Here is a 16,613-nt window from a genome sequence, read left to right as displayed (position 1 = left end):
GCAACGACGCAAAAGAACTCTATGCTATCATCATATTAGAAACTCTTCCAACTTGACCGAGCGGGAAACTATTATGGAACGAGTAATTATAGGAGGGCTTTACCCAGCAATGCCTAGCTAAGATAATACAACAACTATTTGCTAAATACAACTCTGCCATACGGTGATAATAGAGAACATTACAGATTACAGCGCGTCAACCACAAGATACCATCTTTGCTTTCTTCGTGTGGGATATCATGCATGACGGGCTACGCAATTCGAAGCTCCTGCGAGTGGACGAAGCGGGCAAGTTACGCTGATAATGTCGCCTTAATAGTGCAGCACGCAACGAAGCCATTAATAGAAATCGTTGCAAATGATAAGCAGTTGGCTAATTTAGCTCAAGCTAAAACTTGCCGTAGATAAAAAAGGGAAGTGATAATGGTGACGCACCGTAGTGCGAAGAAAGTAAAAGTCGATAGCCACTATAACACTAATCTCAGATATCTAAAGTATAGTAAGAAAGTAATTAACGTTCGGGGAACATATTTGCTACTATTTTGCAACTATTATGTGTAAAGTTACGTGAAACATAAGCATGCCAAAGCAGCCCGATCGAAAACATACATGGCGCATAGTCTACGCGTAGCTGATGTTTGACGCACCGATCTGGTGGTAGGTATTGAGAAAGGAATGAAAAGGTAAACCCACGTTTTGACTAGGAATGGAAATTCCTCGAGTTATCTCTGCCGTTTTATCTTAAGATGTAAGTAGATGAGCCATGGGAAAGGTTTTGTCAAAGCATAAATGATTTTTTTTCTATGATCAGCCACTCAGGGGATGTTTCCTGTAGTTGCGGGCACAAAGGTGATCGGAAAAGGTTATAGAAAGAGCGGAGTGAAGAGAGGAAGTAGTGTTTCTGTACGTTCGACTTAATAATGGAGACATCAGGCAAGGCAGAAAAGACCACTGCTGATAAGTTGTTCCAAAGGCGGACAATACGTTTGAAAATCGGCGGTGTCTCGGTACATTGCTGTGCGGTGTACAGGTAACTCCTGGATGAGAACCACGTTTTTTTTAAGAATGTGTGTATGATTAAAAAAAAAAATATATATATACATATATATATATATTTATATGAATTATTTTCACATGTCCTGCTTTGGCATATTTGAGAATCATGTTTTCTAACCTTCTCGCGAGAGAAATTGCACCACGTAATCTACTAAGAGTCGCATTGAGGGATATGGAAAGGTGTAGCAAATATGGATATTCTCCGGGAAAATGTCACAAGCAAGTAACACCCGAACATCTAATGTCATTCTAGTACGCAGGATATACGATTATATACTGGGGATGAACGTTCCGTAAGGATCCATGCGGAGGAGTTTTATACAAACATCATTGGCAGTACGCTACCAGTATGTCCCCCCCCCAAAAAAAAAAAATCTGGAGAGCTGAATCGATAGTTAATTAGTGAATTACTCAAAATAGCTAGTGACGTCAGAATGTGGTCAATCAAATTGATTAGTCAGTACGGCCGAAGTAGTGAATCGAGCATTCAAAAAGATGTATGGTCAATGACCAGTGAAGAAAGTCAATGACATAGGCGAACATAGACTAGGCGGTCGGCTAGTGATTGGCGACTGGTGAGATAAATACGTCGCCGGTCGTAAGTAAGTCAATCAAGTAGCTATTCGAGCCGCCAACCACTCCACGGACAAGTTCATGCAGTTAGCTTGGGAAAATTTGCGAGCTCTCGAAAACATACTAATTCTGCATAACATGTATAAGTAATGTTGTTAATCTCGCATATTTACAGCGAATTAAATGAATCAAATGAATACAAAAATTTTGCTTTCTGATCAACAAAATAAAAGCTATATCATATGCCCTTTTAAGAGGGCCACCAAAGAGGTTGAATTGCAATTTCACGTACAATTCGTTTGCCTTTTAAACACTTTTAAGTAACTTGAAATCGACCATTAACTCTATGTGAGCCCTTACAAAAAATGATGATTTCTGCATTTGATGGATTTTTTTAAGCTTTTAATGCTTGCATCTTATGTCCTTACCTAATGGTTATTAACGCTGACGCGGTTGCCCGGCCAAATTCATTTTTCAAAGAGCACTCATATCGTCCGCCATCAAAAATGGTAACGTTTTTCACAAAAAGGCTGCCAGTACCACTGATTTCATATTTTTCACTAGAAAGTATTATCGGATCAATAAGTCGTCCATCTTTGCGCCAAGTAAGCTAACGTTCAAATAAAAGGAAAAATAAAAAAGGAAAAAATTAAAAACAAAGAGAAGAGAAAAGAAGAGAATAACAAACAAAACGAAACGACGCAAAGAGAAATAAGTGTACATAGTAACGAATGAATTATTAAGTCAATGTAAAAAGCAAAGCGTTTTATTTTTTTTGTTTTTTTTTTGTTTTCTTAACATTACCGGCTACTTACCTTAATGCCAGAGGGCTCTGCCGCTTTGCAGGGCAATTCAATTGTGGTGCCGATAAATGCTTCCAAGTTGAATGGCTCAATAGAAATGCGCGGTATACCGAGCATTCCTTCCACGGTCACCGTGGCCGCTATTGTTGTTCGTCCGTTCTCATTTTCGGCAATGCACGTGTAAAGGCCTAAAATTATAACGTAAAATGAACCACCAGCATCAGTGAATCCTTCAATGCACACACATCTTGACGGGAATCTCGGCGATTATGTTAACTTTTTATTTTTGATGTTAAATAAACGTTAAAATAACGTTTCTTTCATTACACTTGTAGTTGTTGTTTTTGTAACTATTATCAATTGTAAAGTGTCTGTGCATTCTTACCTAATATAAAATTTTGTACCGATAAAATTCTACCCGTCCGTCCGTCCGTCCGTCCGTCCCCTGATTTATCTCTGTAAATATTTTTCAAAACTCTTCATCATAGAAATCGGGCCGAAATAGTGTAACTTGCCATAGGTATACTCATAACTGCCAGATGGTTGAAATAAAAATTTGCCCGAAACATTTCAAACATTTGAAAATTCCGTGCATCAAGAGCTTCGATCGATAATACTTTAAAATATTTATGTGTTGAGTTGCAATGCCGCATATTAAAGATTTGCTCTTAGGGCCTGTGCATATAACGTGCACTTTTCTCTTCCTTTTGCTTAACTCAATTTGATTCCTTTCGTTTCACGTAATACTTACTTCATTTATTCATCAAAAGTTTTGTTGTTGGCTTAACTGGTTTTTTTTTTTTTTTTTTTTTTTTTTTTTTTTGAGGCTGCGTTAATCTCTGCGAGTGTGTGTGTATGTTTGTATGTGTAAATTTATTAAATGGAATGGTTTCTTACCTGAATCCGATTCTTGAGCGTTGTTTACAATCAATTCGGTGTTTTCGTTTTCCAACGTCAAGTGCTGGCTGACCACAACGGCTGCACCATTAAATTGCCATGTTATCGACGGTATCGGATTACCATCCGCATCACATTCCAATACAAAGCTTTTACCAATTTTAATTGTTTGATTTTGCGGCGCCATTAATATTTCAGGTAACTCTGCAACGAATGTTTCAAAGTACGATAAACGGCATCGTTAAGTGGATCTACAGTCGTAAGTAAACAATTTCAATTTACTAACTAACTAACTAACCAACCAGACCGGCTGTCTGACTATGTGCTTGAGCGAAGAGCAACTCTTAAACAAATATACTCATATATATACAAAGTTAATGTTGATACATAAATGACTGCTTGTGCTTATAGGTAAACAGGTATGACTATCATATCGTCACAGATTGTACGTCAAGTGCTGCGTTAAGTCATCATTTCTATGTAATGCGTTCGAGCATCATTCGGTACGTTGTCCGTTCGTCCGCTCGCGTGTAAATGTGTATAAATATGCATAATATACATATGTGTATGTGTGCGTGTTCTTTTTTTTTTGCATTCATAGAGCAAAAGGAAAGTTTTTTGGTGATTCTGCTTTGTATTTCACGTTCTCTTTGTACTTACAGATGTGTACTCGCAAACATATATATAATATATATATATATACATACTACACGTGTATATGCATCGTGTGGATTTCTGTATACTGTGCATAATTGTGATAGTAATCTGTTTGTTTTAGTTACACTAACATGCTTTGACATGATTCTCTGTGAATCAACTCGGCATAAATTGATTGCTGTTTAATGTAAAATAAAAACAACAACACCATTCACATACTATATATATATAGATAGTATAGTATAGAAAAGTTAACAACAGCTTTGTACTATTTACATCTAGTTTGTAGATAATATGTATATAGCTGCCGACCAACGGGCAGACGTAACAATTGGTTGAGTTTTTACACTTGTATGACGAAAAAAAAATTCGCAACCAACACGATTATAAATGGATCAATATTTGCGGGATTTAATTGATGGAATTTAAAGGATTACATTTGGTAAGTTCGTTAGTAGTTGGTTATGGCAAATAAAGAGAGATTTAACAGTACTTCCGCTTATTTATACATTAGACATACGCTTATTATAATAATTTTTTTAATTTTTTGGACACAAAAATCTCAGATTTAAACCTTTGATGCCGTTGATAATTTATTATTATTTTTACACATCGATGGCAAAAAAATCCACTAAGAGCAAACATTGTTCTATTGAAAACATATGTATGTAATTCGTAACGAAGTTCCTATCGAATTCCTGTCGAGATCTGGAAACAGGAAAGTAGTTAACATTATAAGGTTATAACATCTTTCGCTTAGTCATCAGATTTTCGTTTACTTACAGAGATGCATTCCAGACCTTCTAAAGTAAGTGAGATAACTTAATCAGTTTAATCTTTCCTCTTCATATGTCTATCTGTCTATCTATCTATCTATCTATAGTCGCAAGCTAACATTGGACCGGGCTCATATACTCGCAGATCTATATGTATTCGCATCGTATTTGATTTGGCTTTCTCGCTTTCTCTTTCTCACACGCTCTCCTCCAGTCTTTTCATCTCTCTTTTCCACATTCTCTCTTTAAGTCTCCCTTTCCCAATCCCCATCTATTTCCCCTTTCTCACACTCGCATTTCTCTCTGTTTCCCTTTACCTTTCCTGTTTTTAGCTTCCTTTAGAGAAAATGCCTGCCGTAATTTACAAACACTGACTTGATTCTTATATCCCCTTTGCGACATTTTACATTAGTTCAAAGCATATTTTATATGCTTTGTGAGTACACCGTTTGCCTTTGTATCTATGCGATTATTTATTTATTTATTTCAATTTAGCTTAACAGAAACTCAACTAAAATAAATGAACAGTCGAATTCAATTAATATCTTTGAAGTAAATCTTACATTAATTGTTTTTAAAACTGATATAAAGTATATAAGAAAATGTAAAGAAAAGGAAAAGTGAATAAAAGAAAGAAAGCAAATACATAGCTAGTACAGAGGCACACCCACACTCGGTACAGAACCATGTTGCAAGTGATAGACACATCCATTGACAGCATGCAAAAGCTTGCCGAGCAATAAGAGTAAACAACACCTGTTCATTTTCAAATCATAGTCAGACGTTAAAATCGCGCCTACTAAGCAAAGTCATTTTGTTGGACTGTAACGTATCCAATATTGAGATTAAGTGATAGACATCGCTTAGGTTTCTGCAAACAACTCTGATTGGATTGAACAGGTCATAATTATATTTACATTGACTAAGCTTGATGAAACTAAAGTGCCTAGAGAAGTGATTAGGGACGTTAAGGTGTAACTCACCAAGTACGAGTCGATAGTACCATCGATAGTACCATTAATTAATTTGATTAAGAAGCAAACGCCATGAATAAATCTACGTTTCTCAAAGAACCTGTTTTTACAAGGAGAAGGACAGACAAGCGAGATCAACCCAAATTTTTATCGTTTCCCATACAGTGAATATATAGACTATTGACAATTATTTTTGTGAAGAATTTGTGTAATACCGATGAGGACGTAATCAGCCGATAATCTGATGAATCGTCGGATCTTATATTTTTTGGTAGTGAGTAAATATTTCCTGCAAATAATTCCGAGGGTGATCTTTGTGGTGTCTATAGCAGCTGGGTTTAATATTTGGCAAGTTGTTGATGTATCTTCACCTATATCGTATGTGCAGTGTTTTGTCCGGGCCAGTTGCTTTCCAATTTTGGATGTTGTCTACAACTTTTTCGATTTAAATTTTTGTTATTCTGTTAAACGCTATATCTTATTCTATTTAACGCTATACCTTTATCGTCTTTTTACTCCTCTTCGATCTACTTTGGTTCCTCTTATAGCTTCCTGAGGTGTTTCATAATTTCTCCCAATACTGCTTCATGTTTATTACAGGGAGGTCATCTCCCTGGGAAAATGTGGTGTATGGTCACTTAGCAATTTTGGTTTGCTAAGAATGCGTCTCTGCGCGACCGAAATTGTTAAGTTCAGACACGCAGAGAGATTGTTTTGATATAGCTTTGATCGCTTCCGGTTTTGCACTGGTTTCATGCTAGGTGAGTGGAGCAGCGCTAGAGATAAGTTTGATTTTTTTTGGTCTTGCGAAAGCTTATGTGAATTTTTTCTTAAAACATACGCTTTGAAATGGAGCTTGGGTTTTTGTGAAACTATGAAAATCAAACATTTCTCACATTAAGCGAAAGCTTACTGCGTATACAAGAAGCGAACGCTATGTTGTGTGATGTACGGGAGAGATGTTGCAAGGCATTTGTGTAACATTAATATAATTAATTTCGAGATATTAAAAAGGCTATAATTGCCATCATACTATCAACCCGAAGAGCGTTACTTTACTTTGGTATATATTGACTCCTTGAAGAATTCATTTAGCTTGAAATTTTTATTTAAAACTGTACATATCAAAAGTGAATGCGACATGTACTAAATGCGAAATGTAATAAAGAAAAAGAAAAGGTGTGAGAAAGTTTCCGTGTAAAATTGTCGGAATTTGAGAATAGATGCGCAGACAACATAAAAATAAAATATTTACAATTCATGACAATTTGCTAAAAGTACTGAGGTAAAAAGGAAAATACAGGTATCAGTAAAATTGCTCCCGAAATGAGTCAAAAATTGAAAAAAAAAAAAATTTTTTTTTTCTTTTTCCTCATTATAAAGCCGTTTATCAACTGAAATTATTAAAAACTTACACTATCACATTTCATCATCAAAAATATGTAAGGAACAATATTAGGCAGTGAAACCGTTAGACAACAACAGCAGCAGCAGCAAATCCAGGTATAGCTGGCACTTATCCTATATCATCGCCATTTGCATTATTGATACTTAGCTATGTGCAAAATGTTTTCATAACCTGCTGTAGCAAACCAGCGGCACCCAAGGTTATGCAATAGATCCTTTCCTTTTTTTTTTTAAACATACTCAACGTGTACGTATATAAATGATTTATGATCGAATTGAATTATGATTGATTTGTAAACATATCTACATACATTTTTTTTTTTACATATTAATAATCCATTTTTGTTTCTTTAATTAAATCTGAAGCCTAAACATATATATCTGTTTTGGTATTGCTGGTGGTATGTATTAGAGGAGAATAAAAAAAAATATATCAATATACATACTAAAATAAGACAAGAGTAAAATAAAAAAAAAATATATAAAAATAAATGAAATAAATAAAATAAAAAAATATAAAAAGACAAAAAATGTCGACTAATTAAATCTTTTTTTCTTGTTATGAGAGGAAAGTAGATTGGAGGGGTCGTCTGACCCAAGTTCAGAAGGGATGGCAGCGGCACAAGGGATGCCTGTTCGATAGATTAGTTTACGTCCGTCAATGTGTTCGTTAAGGGTGCATACGTGCTATTCTTTTAGTTATAACTGTCTGAAGAATGTCAGTGAGTCAAAAATGTAGAACTCCTCCCCTCCCACGAATCACGATCACGAATTAGCTAGCTCTGCAAAAGCACTTACATCAGTCTCATACGACTCCATTTCTTCTAAAAAGGGCACTTTCGAGTTGCAGTTAATAGTTTTCTATATTTGCAGACATAGTTTTCTATGTAGACAGTATTGTTACAGAAGCTTGCCTAAGTTCTGATAAAACATTTTAATTTGTATTACGCTCAATATTTTGTTGCTTTTTCTTCCCGTCTTCTTCAGCGGACAAATAAATCGTTCATCATTACAATTCACTAACCAATGAGACGAAATTAAACAAATTATTTTTGTGGTTTATCAAAAGACCTATATATATATATACTTATATATAGAGACGGAAAAACATTTAAAGAAATCTTTGTCACTGTATGGTGCTTGATATCATGTACCGAATAACACTCGTCGGATTGCGTTATGCTCTCGCGCGTTTCAAAGCAAAGCTTTTCGTCTACAATTCTCATGAAATTAATTTTGAATTTCGTCAGTTGTATCAATAGCTGTGCTCAAAATTGCCGAAGATTGGCAAACAGATATCGGTTGCAACGAAAAATCTCTATTTTTTCTAGAAGCTGTAAGCCATCAATGACGCCTGCCTATCATTCAATCATTGATCTACGAGCTAATGTTCACTTTAGTGATTGGTTATTCTTAAAATGACGGAAAAATCCAAATTTCCTATAATGACGGACAGAAAAGAAGAAGAGCAATGAGATGGAAACCTGGATCTTCCTTTCTTCTTTGTTCGATTCCCTCTAACAAAACAGCAACAATTTATCGGTGGTTTGCTGATTTTTAACAATTGCTGATCGTATCGGCATCCATTATGCTGAATGCAGTGTACGCCCGAACAAGATACTTAAAGTGAGATTTTATAATTGCGGGGTTGTATTGTATTAATATTCTGTTTATTGGACTAACATAATAAATAATAGTGTGTTTTAAATTCTAATAGGTAAGTAAGGATTCTAATGGAGTTCTGTGACAAGTGACGGTGAATCTCCATTGTCTTAATTCTGATAATTAATGATGGATGAAATGGGGATTGTGCTGCTATTTTTATTTACATTATATTTTACGATTTGAAAGTTAGAAGTTATCGTAATTGCTTTTTAAAATGTTTTTTCCCCTTTGTAGAATAAATCTGAAATAGGATATATATTATATATAATGGTATATGCGTATATGAGTTAATGATGAAACATGTTTCGATTTCAAAACAATGGGAATTACATTATGCATTTTTAATTAAGTAATCATTATTAATTATTTACATAAGTAGCGATAATAAATTTTTGGTTTAATTTTCAATAATTTTGATTTTGATTTTGATTTTTTTTTTTTTTACATATACATATATCATATATCAAGAGAAATCTGTTTTAAGCTGATATATAATATTTTTGCAGTCCATAAAGTGTGTTTGTGTTTTTAACAATCTGTTTAAAAGCAATTATTTTAAACTGCGAAAAGTTTATTATAATATTATTATTATAATTAATCACTAATGGCTCACATGAAAGCATTTTATTTATAACCTCAATTAATGCATACTCGTATACTCTCGCGAATGTGTTCATATATATTTGCTTGGGTACGTGCTTTATATCAGGAAAATCCTAATTGAATAAAAATTCACGCAATCATGTATACATGTGTGTGTTATTGTATTGAAAAAAAAAAAAAAAAAATATATATAACAAGTTGAAGAACTAGTATCACTATGACACGAGTTGTAAATATTCATCATTTGCGCATGAATACGTTTGTATTCACAAAGTTTGTGATTTTAATCACTTATAACATATGCTTTTCTTTTCTTTTTTTTTTTTTTTTTTAATAAACACCATATATGTAGAAATCACTAGTGAGATATACAAGTTAAATAGTGTTGCAAAAATGTTATCATGATTTTTTTTTTGCGGATTTGAATTAAGGCCAGCAGATATGAATTCACTTCACTTTGCTTCATATTTGAACACTTTATTAATAAATGGACTCAAGTTTTCGAACACGTAACTGGTAGCGTCGAAATCGTTACCTATTATCGTTTGTGAAGGATGTGCGCCTAATAATCGTGCAATCGTGCAGTCGTGCAATGTATTTGCTTTAGCCGTAATAAAAAATGAATGAATTTCTAAAGTGAAATTCCGCGTAACATTTGTAAAAATCTTGTATTAATTTTTTTTTTCTTTTTATTTAAGTTGAATTAAAGTCGATTGCAGTCGAGTGCTGAGGTATATCTACAGTTGGAGATTCAAGTCAGTGTCTGTCCTCAATGATGCTTTGTTTCGTTTACGGCATTCTAACGTAAAAAAAAAGGCCTGGAGCGCGTGGCGAGCGAAAATACATATATTTCTATTCGATATTCGTAACATTATAAAACGTTGGACATGCCGCTATTTCATCGAGCAGTCTATGCAAAGTTGAGATTTCGCGCAATGTCTGACAGTTCATATGTTTGAGAATACATATCGCCGGAAAAACAACTACAGACTGTAACCTGTTCGAATTTTGTTATTTTTATTTATCATTATTATTATTATGATTATTATTATTAATTTCGCGAGAGAAATAAATTCTAAGACTAAAAGTCTTAAAAAAAAAAAACTAGCATCTAAGGCTATCGGCTTTTATTAAAAACTCTACCGCATTTGAGATTCGAACCCATGACCATTTAATTGCTAGTCGATATCCCTCGGCTTCGGCAACTCAGGCGGATTATTTTTATTTATATTAACTTATTGTTTTGAATACATCGATAAATTTTATTTATTTTTTTTTTTTTAAATTGAAACCGTTACTTCTGTTGGATAGCGAAGATCTTATTACGGAAAAGAGAAAAATAATAATTTATCACAATTTTTTGTTTCTAGGAAACATAATTCCATAAGCTATCAACGTATTTACGGGGAATTGAACCCTTCAATTAAAAATTTTTTTGATGATCAAGTATAAACATGACAATAAAGTTAAATAGCAGAAAAAATAAAAAAAAAAATAAATAAAATAAAAATTAAAAAAAAACCATAGATTGCCAGCTATTACGCTTCTTAGTCTGGCAATTGAACAATCAATTTGGACATCTTCTAAATAGCCAAATGCCAAATGCCAAATGCTTCTTAACCAGAGAAATGAAGTATTAGGAGTAGAAATAAATTCTTATTGGTTTTTTAGGATATACGGTAAGAATTTGTTGCGGCTGTTGGCTATGACTATAAGTCATTCTGGCGCATTTCCAGCTCAACAGATACCAGTACTTCTTGGTTCTTTCCAATCAGTCTAATGCTCTTCTAACTAATCTATGTAATTTTCTTAATTAGCTTACGCTCTTCGCAGTTAGTTCAGGCTTTCCTTTATCAGTTGGCCCCGTAACTATCCTCACTAGTTTTCCTATCAAACCTAGACTATTGCAACAAAATTTTCATTCCAGTAGTTATTTTTAGCAAGCAATATCCGGACCAGGCCCTTTATAGGCAGCTTCGGCTCCAATAAATATTATATGGTGTTTTGACATTTTCATAGTTAAGAAAATATGGGACAAACCAAGATTACGGAAAATTTTCTTTCAATAAAAGTGTTCTTGACCAATTTTAGTACTGTTCTCTTAACGGTAAAAAGCTTAGTCAAGATCGAATATATTGGGAGAAAATTAAACAACAAAAAGATACGATTTGTCGGATGTCGCTATGTTTTCATCAAGTGCGTTTACTAACAACGTTTCATCTTGTTCGACTTAAATTTCAACGTACGTTTGCTATGCAACCGTGCAAGAAACTGGTCTTTTAAGAAACTGATAAAGCTATGATTAAAAGGATGTCGACTAACAAGAATTATGAAATAGCGGCAAATGGCCGAAAGAAAATAGACTTAGAAAGAATATCTTACGTAAGTGAAAACCTAATTAAAATGATTGAGATTTTAAGTGTGCTAGTGTATGGTCTTTGCCACAAATATGAGTAGTGTGCGAGTAGTTCGATATTACAAAGGCAATCAAAAATTTCGTTAACCCTTGTCCTCTGCGTGTCAAAGATACATTTTTTTCTTTTTGGTTTTTTACAGATTCATAAAGGACGTGGGGGAAAAAATTTTCACAAAAAACATATACGTATACATACATGTATTATATATGGATTGTGTATTGTGGCATTGAATTGTGGAATTGAAGACAGCGCAGTGCGTATGTAAAACATAAATTGCTAAACTGAATTTTATATAAACTTGAAATAATCAACAATATGCGGACCGATGTCTCTTTTAAAGTAGTAACCGTCGCACTGGTATGCATGTGTAAAATATTTATATATATATATATTGGAATTCATTCACACTAAAGTACATTTAAAAATACACAAATATATACACACAGGCACAAACGGACGGATGAATATATTAAAATGCAATAGCACATGGACGACATGGACAGCATATGTGGTAAATTGTGGTATACAACACCATGATCATGCATATAAAGGCTTCATTAAGGCATATCGCATTTGGATGCACGATATGAATATATATATACATATATATATATATATATATATATATATATATATATATATGTATGTATAAATAATAATAATTGAAAATAGTAGTCACAGAGGGGGTGATGGGAAATCCTAGGCGATAAATGGCTTTTGACAATCGCATATGTGTGCGTGCACATTTTATAATATTACGATATATACGTTTTATTGTATGCATGTTATTGAATAACATGTTATGAATTCATTAGAATTTAAAATTATAAACTAATGAACCACCATATGCACGCTCACACTCATCATACCCAATTACCCAATCCTATCCTATATTCTACCTAATATTTATTGTTTGGTCTCTTGTGTTTTTTTTTTTTTTTTTTTGTATATCTCTTTAATATCAGTTCTTGTTTTTTATTTCAATCGTTTTCTTTTTTTTTCCCATAATATATGTAAGTAACACCTAATAGGAAGGCTCAGAGACCCTATAAAGTACCTATATATTCTTGGTCAGCGTGAAATTCTAAATTGATTTTGCCCTGTCTGTTTGTCTGTATGTATGTATGTATGTCTACGTGGTGTTTTGTTGTTGGCACTCCCCTGCTCGCAAAAATGAAGATACTGACGTCAAATTTGGTAGAAACATTGAAAGTTTATCGAGCGCACGTTGGTATTGAAAATGGGCCCAATTGGTTAGAGCAGAAGCGAGCAGTGGAGTGTAAACTGAACGCACCTAAGTTTTTTTTTTTAGCAAAAATTATTTTGGATTTTTTGCTCGTTGCTTGGAAATTATTAAAGTTACAAGACTGAAATTTTTCACATTTACTCTACGAAGTATTCTACCTTTCGCGTGCAAAAAACAAAAACAATTGCCTATGCCCGGACAAAGTTGCTAGTAATTAAATTTTATTTTTTTTCCTTTCTTGAAATTTTATGCTTATTTGCCGTAAGACAAACAAGACAGAATGTTTGTACACATGAATATCATATGAATATTACATATTATGTGCCTAAAATTGGGTTAATTTTAAAATGAATATCGCAGACACCGCGATCTTGTGGATTAATTTTTTTCTTAATAATACCGATAGGAATATGAGTAGCAAATAAATGAATTTTCGGAGAGTAGAATGCGGAAAACATGGTGGTGAGTATGCGAGATTCGGCTCGTGCCGAATACAACTTTCTTAGTTGTTGTTTCCTTTTTTCTGTTTTTTGTATTTGTTATTTATTTTTTGTAACGCACACTTACCTTTCACTTCAATTTTGGCGTTCGCCTCTATGCTACCCAACGGATTTGTGGCCAGACAGCGATAGTCGCCAGTCATTTGTAATGATGGTTGTGTTATAACTAAACTACCATTCGCTTGAATGCGTAGTGCATCGGTTGATTGTGCAACTAAACGACCATTGAAATACCATTGAATCTCAGGTGTAGGGAAACCCACAGCTACGCAATCAAGCCGTAGAGATTCAATAGCACTTACAGCCACTACGCGGTCTTTGGGAGTATGAATGAAACGTGGATGCGCTTGCTCTATTAATCCCGTTACATTGCTAGCTGGACCTTGTGTAGTTGCATCAGATGACAGAACATACGCATGCCAGATGTTATTATTATTATTGCTATTAGTATTGCTGCTGCTCCTGTGTTGTTCGACACGATTGTTGTCAGTGTTAGTTGCTAATTTACTTGTATGCCTGGGATTCAGCTCTAGTTGATGTTGTTGCGCCTCTTCGGTTTCTATGTGCTGTTGGTCATGCCATAGTTGATTGCTAACGTAGACGTTGTTGTTGTTATTATTATTATTATTATTGTTGTCGTTATGACTGCCACCAGCACTGCTATAGTACGGTCCATATTGATTGTTATTATTATTATTATTATTATTTGCATTTGTGCCCTTTTTCGGCAACGTCATTGTTGTCGTCGTCATCGTCGTCGGCGTCATCATCATCATCATTATGCGTATGGGTTGGGTACGTGTTTCGCCTACCTCGTTGCGACCGATACATTCATAAATGCCGATATCGTTTGAATTGAATGCATCGATTTTCAATGTGCCCGTAGGTAATATTTGCATTTTTGGTGCAAAGTCTGCATTGATTTCATTTGTGTTTTGCATCCAAACTATTTCCGGCTGCGGGTCACCGGTCATGCGACACGGCAATTCCACCGTCTCACCTGTTGTTGCATGCATGTCATGCGGTGCCGTTATAATTTCCGGCTTCTCTATTTATTCGCAAATAGAAGAAATCAGAAAAAAAAAAAAAAAAAAAAAAACAGAATATAAATGAAAATAAAAATAAAAACTCAAAGGCGATAATAAACGGTTTGGATCGACGCTGTTAACACTTATACTCGCGTAATTATACACACATTCTTCATTAAAAATTTCTTCTTTTTACCTTTTTTTTTGGTATTAACTTAGTAAGAACTTGGTTATTGATTAAGTTGGAAGTCGACTTTTTTTGAATATAAAATTTCGAATGAAAACACCTATCATGTAAATTGAGATCCGAATGGTTAAAGACTTCTCGTTATGTTTAATATAGTATAGCATGAAATTTGGTACAGATTTGTAACCTGCGTTTAACGTGGGTTCCTGCCATGACGGCTTAACCCCACGATGGCCCAAGCCACTTTAAGCATAATATACGCCCCCTGGCGTGTTAGAAAATCCCTATAAATTAGGGGCCCAAACAGCATCAGAGTCCAGATTGTTTATTGTGTATGGATCAATAAACCCACTCTGGTCAGGGGTGAGGCGTAGCTGCACACGATTTGTTCCACTTTGGCTTGAAACAGCCAACCACAACCGCCACGAGTATTCCCCGAAGGGCCATACTCAATAAAAGTATGTATTCTATTAAATTAAGCTATGCAGAAGTTAACGTGAAGTTTTGATTTAGGATAAAAACATGCCAAATAAGCTTGGTTTGCATTAAAAAATTCAGTCGGTGTCTATTGTTGAGAAGAAGTTTTGTTAATACAGCAAAACCGTTAAAGTCGCGACTTATTAAAAAATGATGTGTGATTTTACCCACGGTCTAGATCATCCTAGATGGGCTATATTAACGGCTCAGTCTTGACTATGTAAGTCATCCATCTCACCAATTTTTAATAATAAAATTTGTAAAAATTTCTACTCAACCTTAATAGGCAAATATTTGCTTTTCTTTAACACGCTTGCTTGCATTACACAGGCATACAGGACAAACATGTCGGAAAGCGAATTGCTAGAAACTGCGTCAATGCGTGTTTATGAATAATATCTGCGTTATGAGAAAAAATTTGTTTACATTCATGCATGAGAGCCATGTTGCGGTTGGCATAGCGATTGAATAGAAAATGACTGGCTGCACCAAAGTATAGTATAGTAGATAAATGCTTTTATTTATTTATAGAAATGTTTTCCTTTTTTTTTTTTTTTTTTTTTTTTGTTTTTATTTTGCATTGGTGTTTGTATTTACACAGAAATTATTGCTGCTTGTCGAAAAATTTCAATAACAATAATACTATTATTTAAAGGTACATTTGTTTTCTATTTTTATTTGTTTTCTCTTATATATATATATATATATATTTTTTTTTTTTTTTTTTAAATAATCTGCAATAGAGACGTTGTGCAATTGAAGCAGAATAGATTAAGATTTATGTAAATTTTATTAAAAAGAAAAAATTTATTTCTGTCTTAGAGTGAATTTCCGATACCTTAGCGAAGCTCAGAAATGCAAAATAACTAACTTTATAGCCTAGATACACTAGTTCAGCGCCTTATGCTAAATCAGCTTAGCTTAGCCACGTGAATTTAAAAGCTCATCTGTTAATTTTCTTTTCCTTAACATCTCTGCGTCTTAAAAATGCCAAAAGGAGTACACGCACCCTTCTAGGTTCGTGGCAAATATTAATTTGGAAAACATGCGTGATCAGCCAAAGATAGTCTCATATATACCAAACTAATGTGAGCAGACTTGGCAAATAAACTTCTAATTTGAACTATATATATTTATATATAGCAAGCAGATATTGGTCTAATACTATATTATAATAATTATTATTATTGTTATTATAAATTTAGCCAGAGAATAAAATCGAAGACTAAAAGTTTTAAAGCACTAGCATCTAAGACTTTCCGGCTTTATTAAAATCTCTCCATTGACTTGCTAGTCGAGACTCTTGCCTATTCGGCCACTCAGGCGGATTATAACAATTAATGAAAT

The 16,613-nt window shown here is 34.0% G+C and overlaps 1 protein-coding gene across 3 annotated transcripts in view; it reads right to left on the bottom strand.

Annotated features, from left to right (window-relative positions):
- LOC119632362 (peroxidasin) overlaps positions 1–16,613 on the bottom strand; it is a 104,116-nt gene that overhangs the window by 16,392 nt on the left and 71,111 nt on the right. For all 3 annotated transcript variants that reach the window (XM_038025223.1, XM_038025222.1, XM_038025224.1), the window contains 4 exons: positions 13,642–14,622; positions 3,330–3,533; positions 2,445–2,620; positions 2,058–2,239 (listed from right to left, as the gene is read on the bottom strand). In XM_038025223.1, coding sequence (XP_037881151.1) covers positions 2,058–2,239; positions 2,445–2,620; positions 3,330–3,533; positions 13,642–14,622 — 1,543 coding nt within the window. The remainder of the gene's footprint in view (positions 1–2,057; positions 2,240–2,444; positions 2,621–3,329; positions 3,534–13,641; positions 14,623–16,613) is intronic.

The sequence above is a fragment of the Glossina fuscipes genome, unplaced genomic scaffold (assembly GCF_014805625.2).
Source record: "Glossina fuscipes isolate IAEA_lab_2018 unplaced genomic scaffold, Yale_Gfus_2 1, whole genome shotgun sequence".
NCBI lineage: Eukaryota > Metazoa > Arthropoda > Insecta > Diptera > Glossinidae > Glossina > Glossina fuscipes.
The sequence above is the reverse complement of the archived record's forward strand: the minus strand, read 5'-3'. Positions and strand labels throughout refer to the sequence as shown.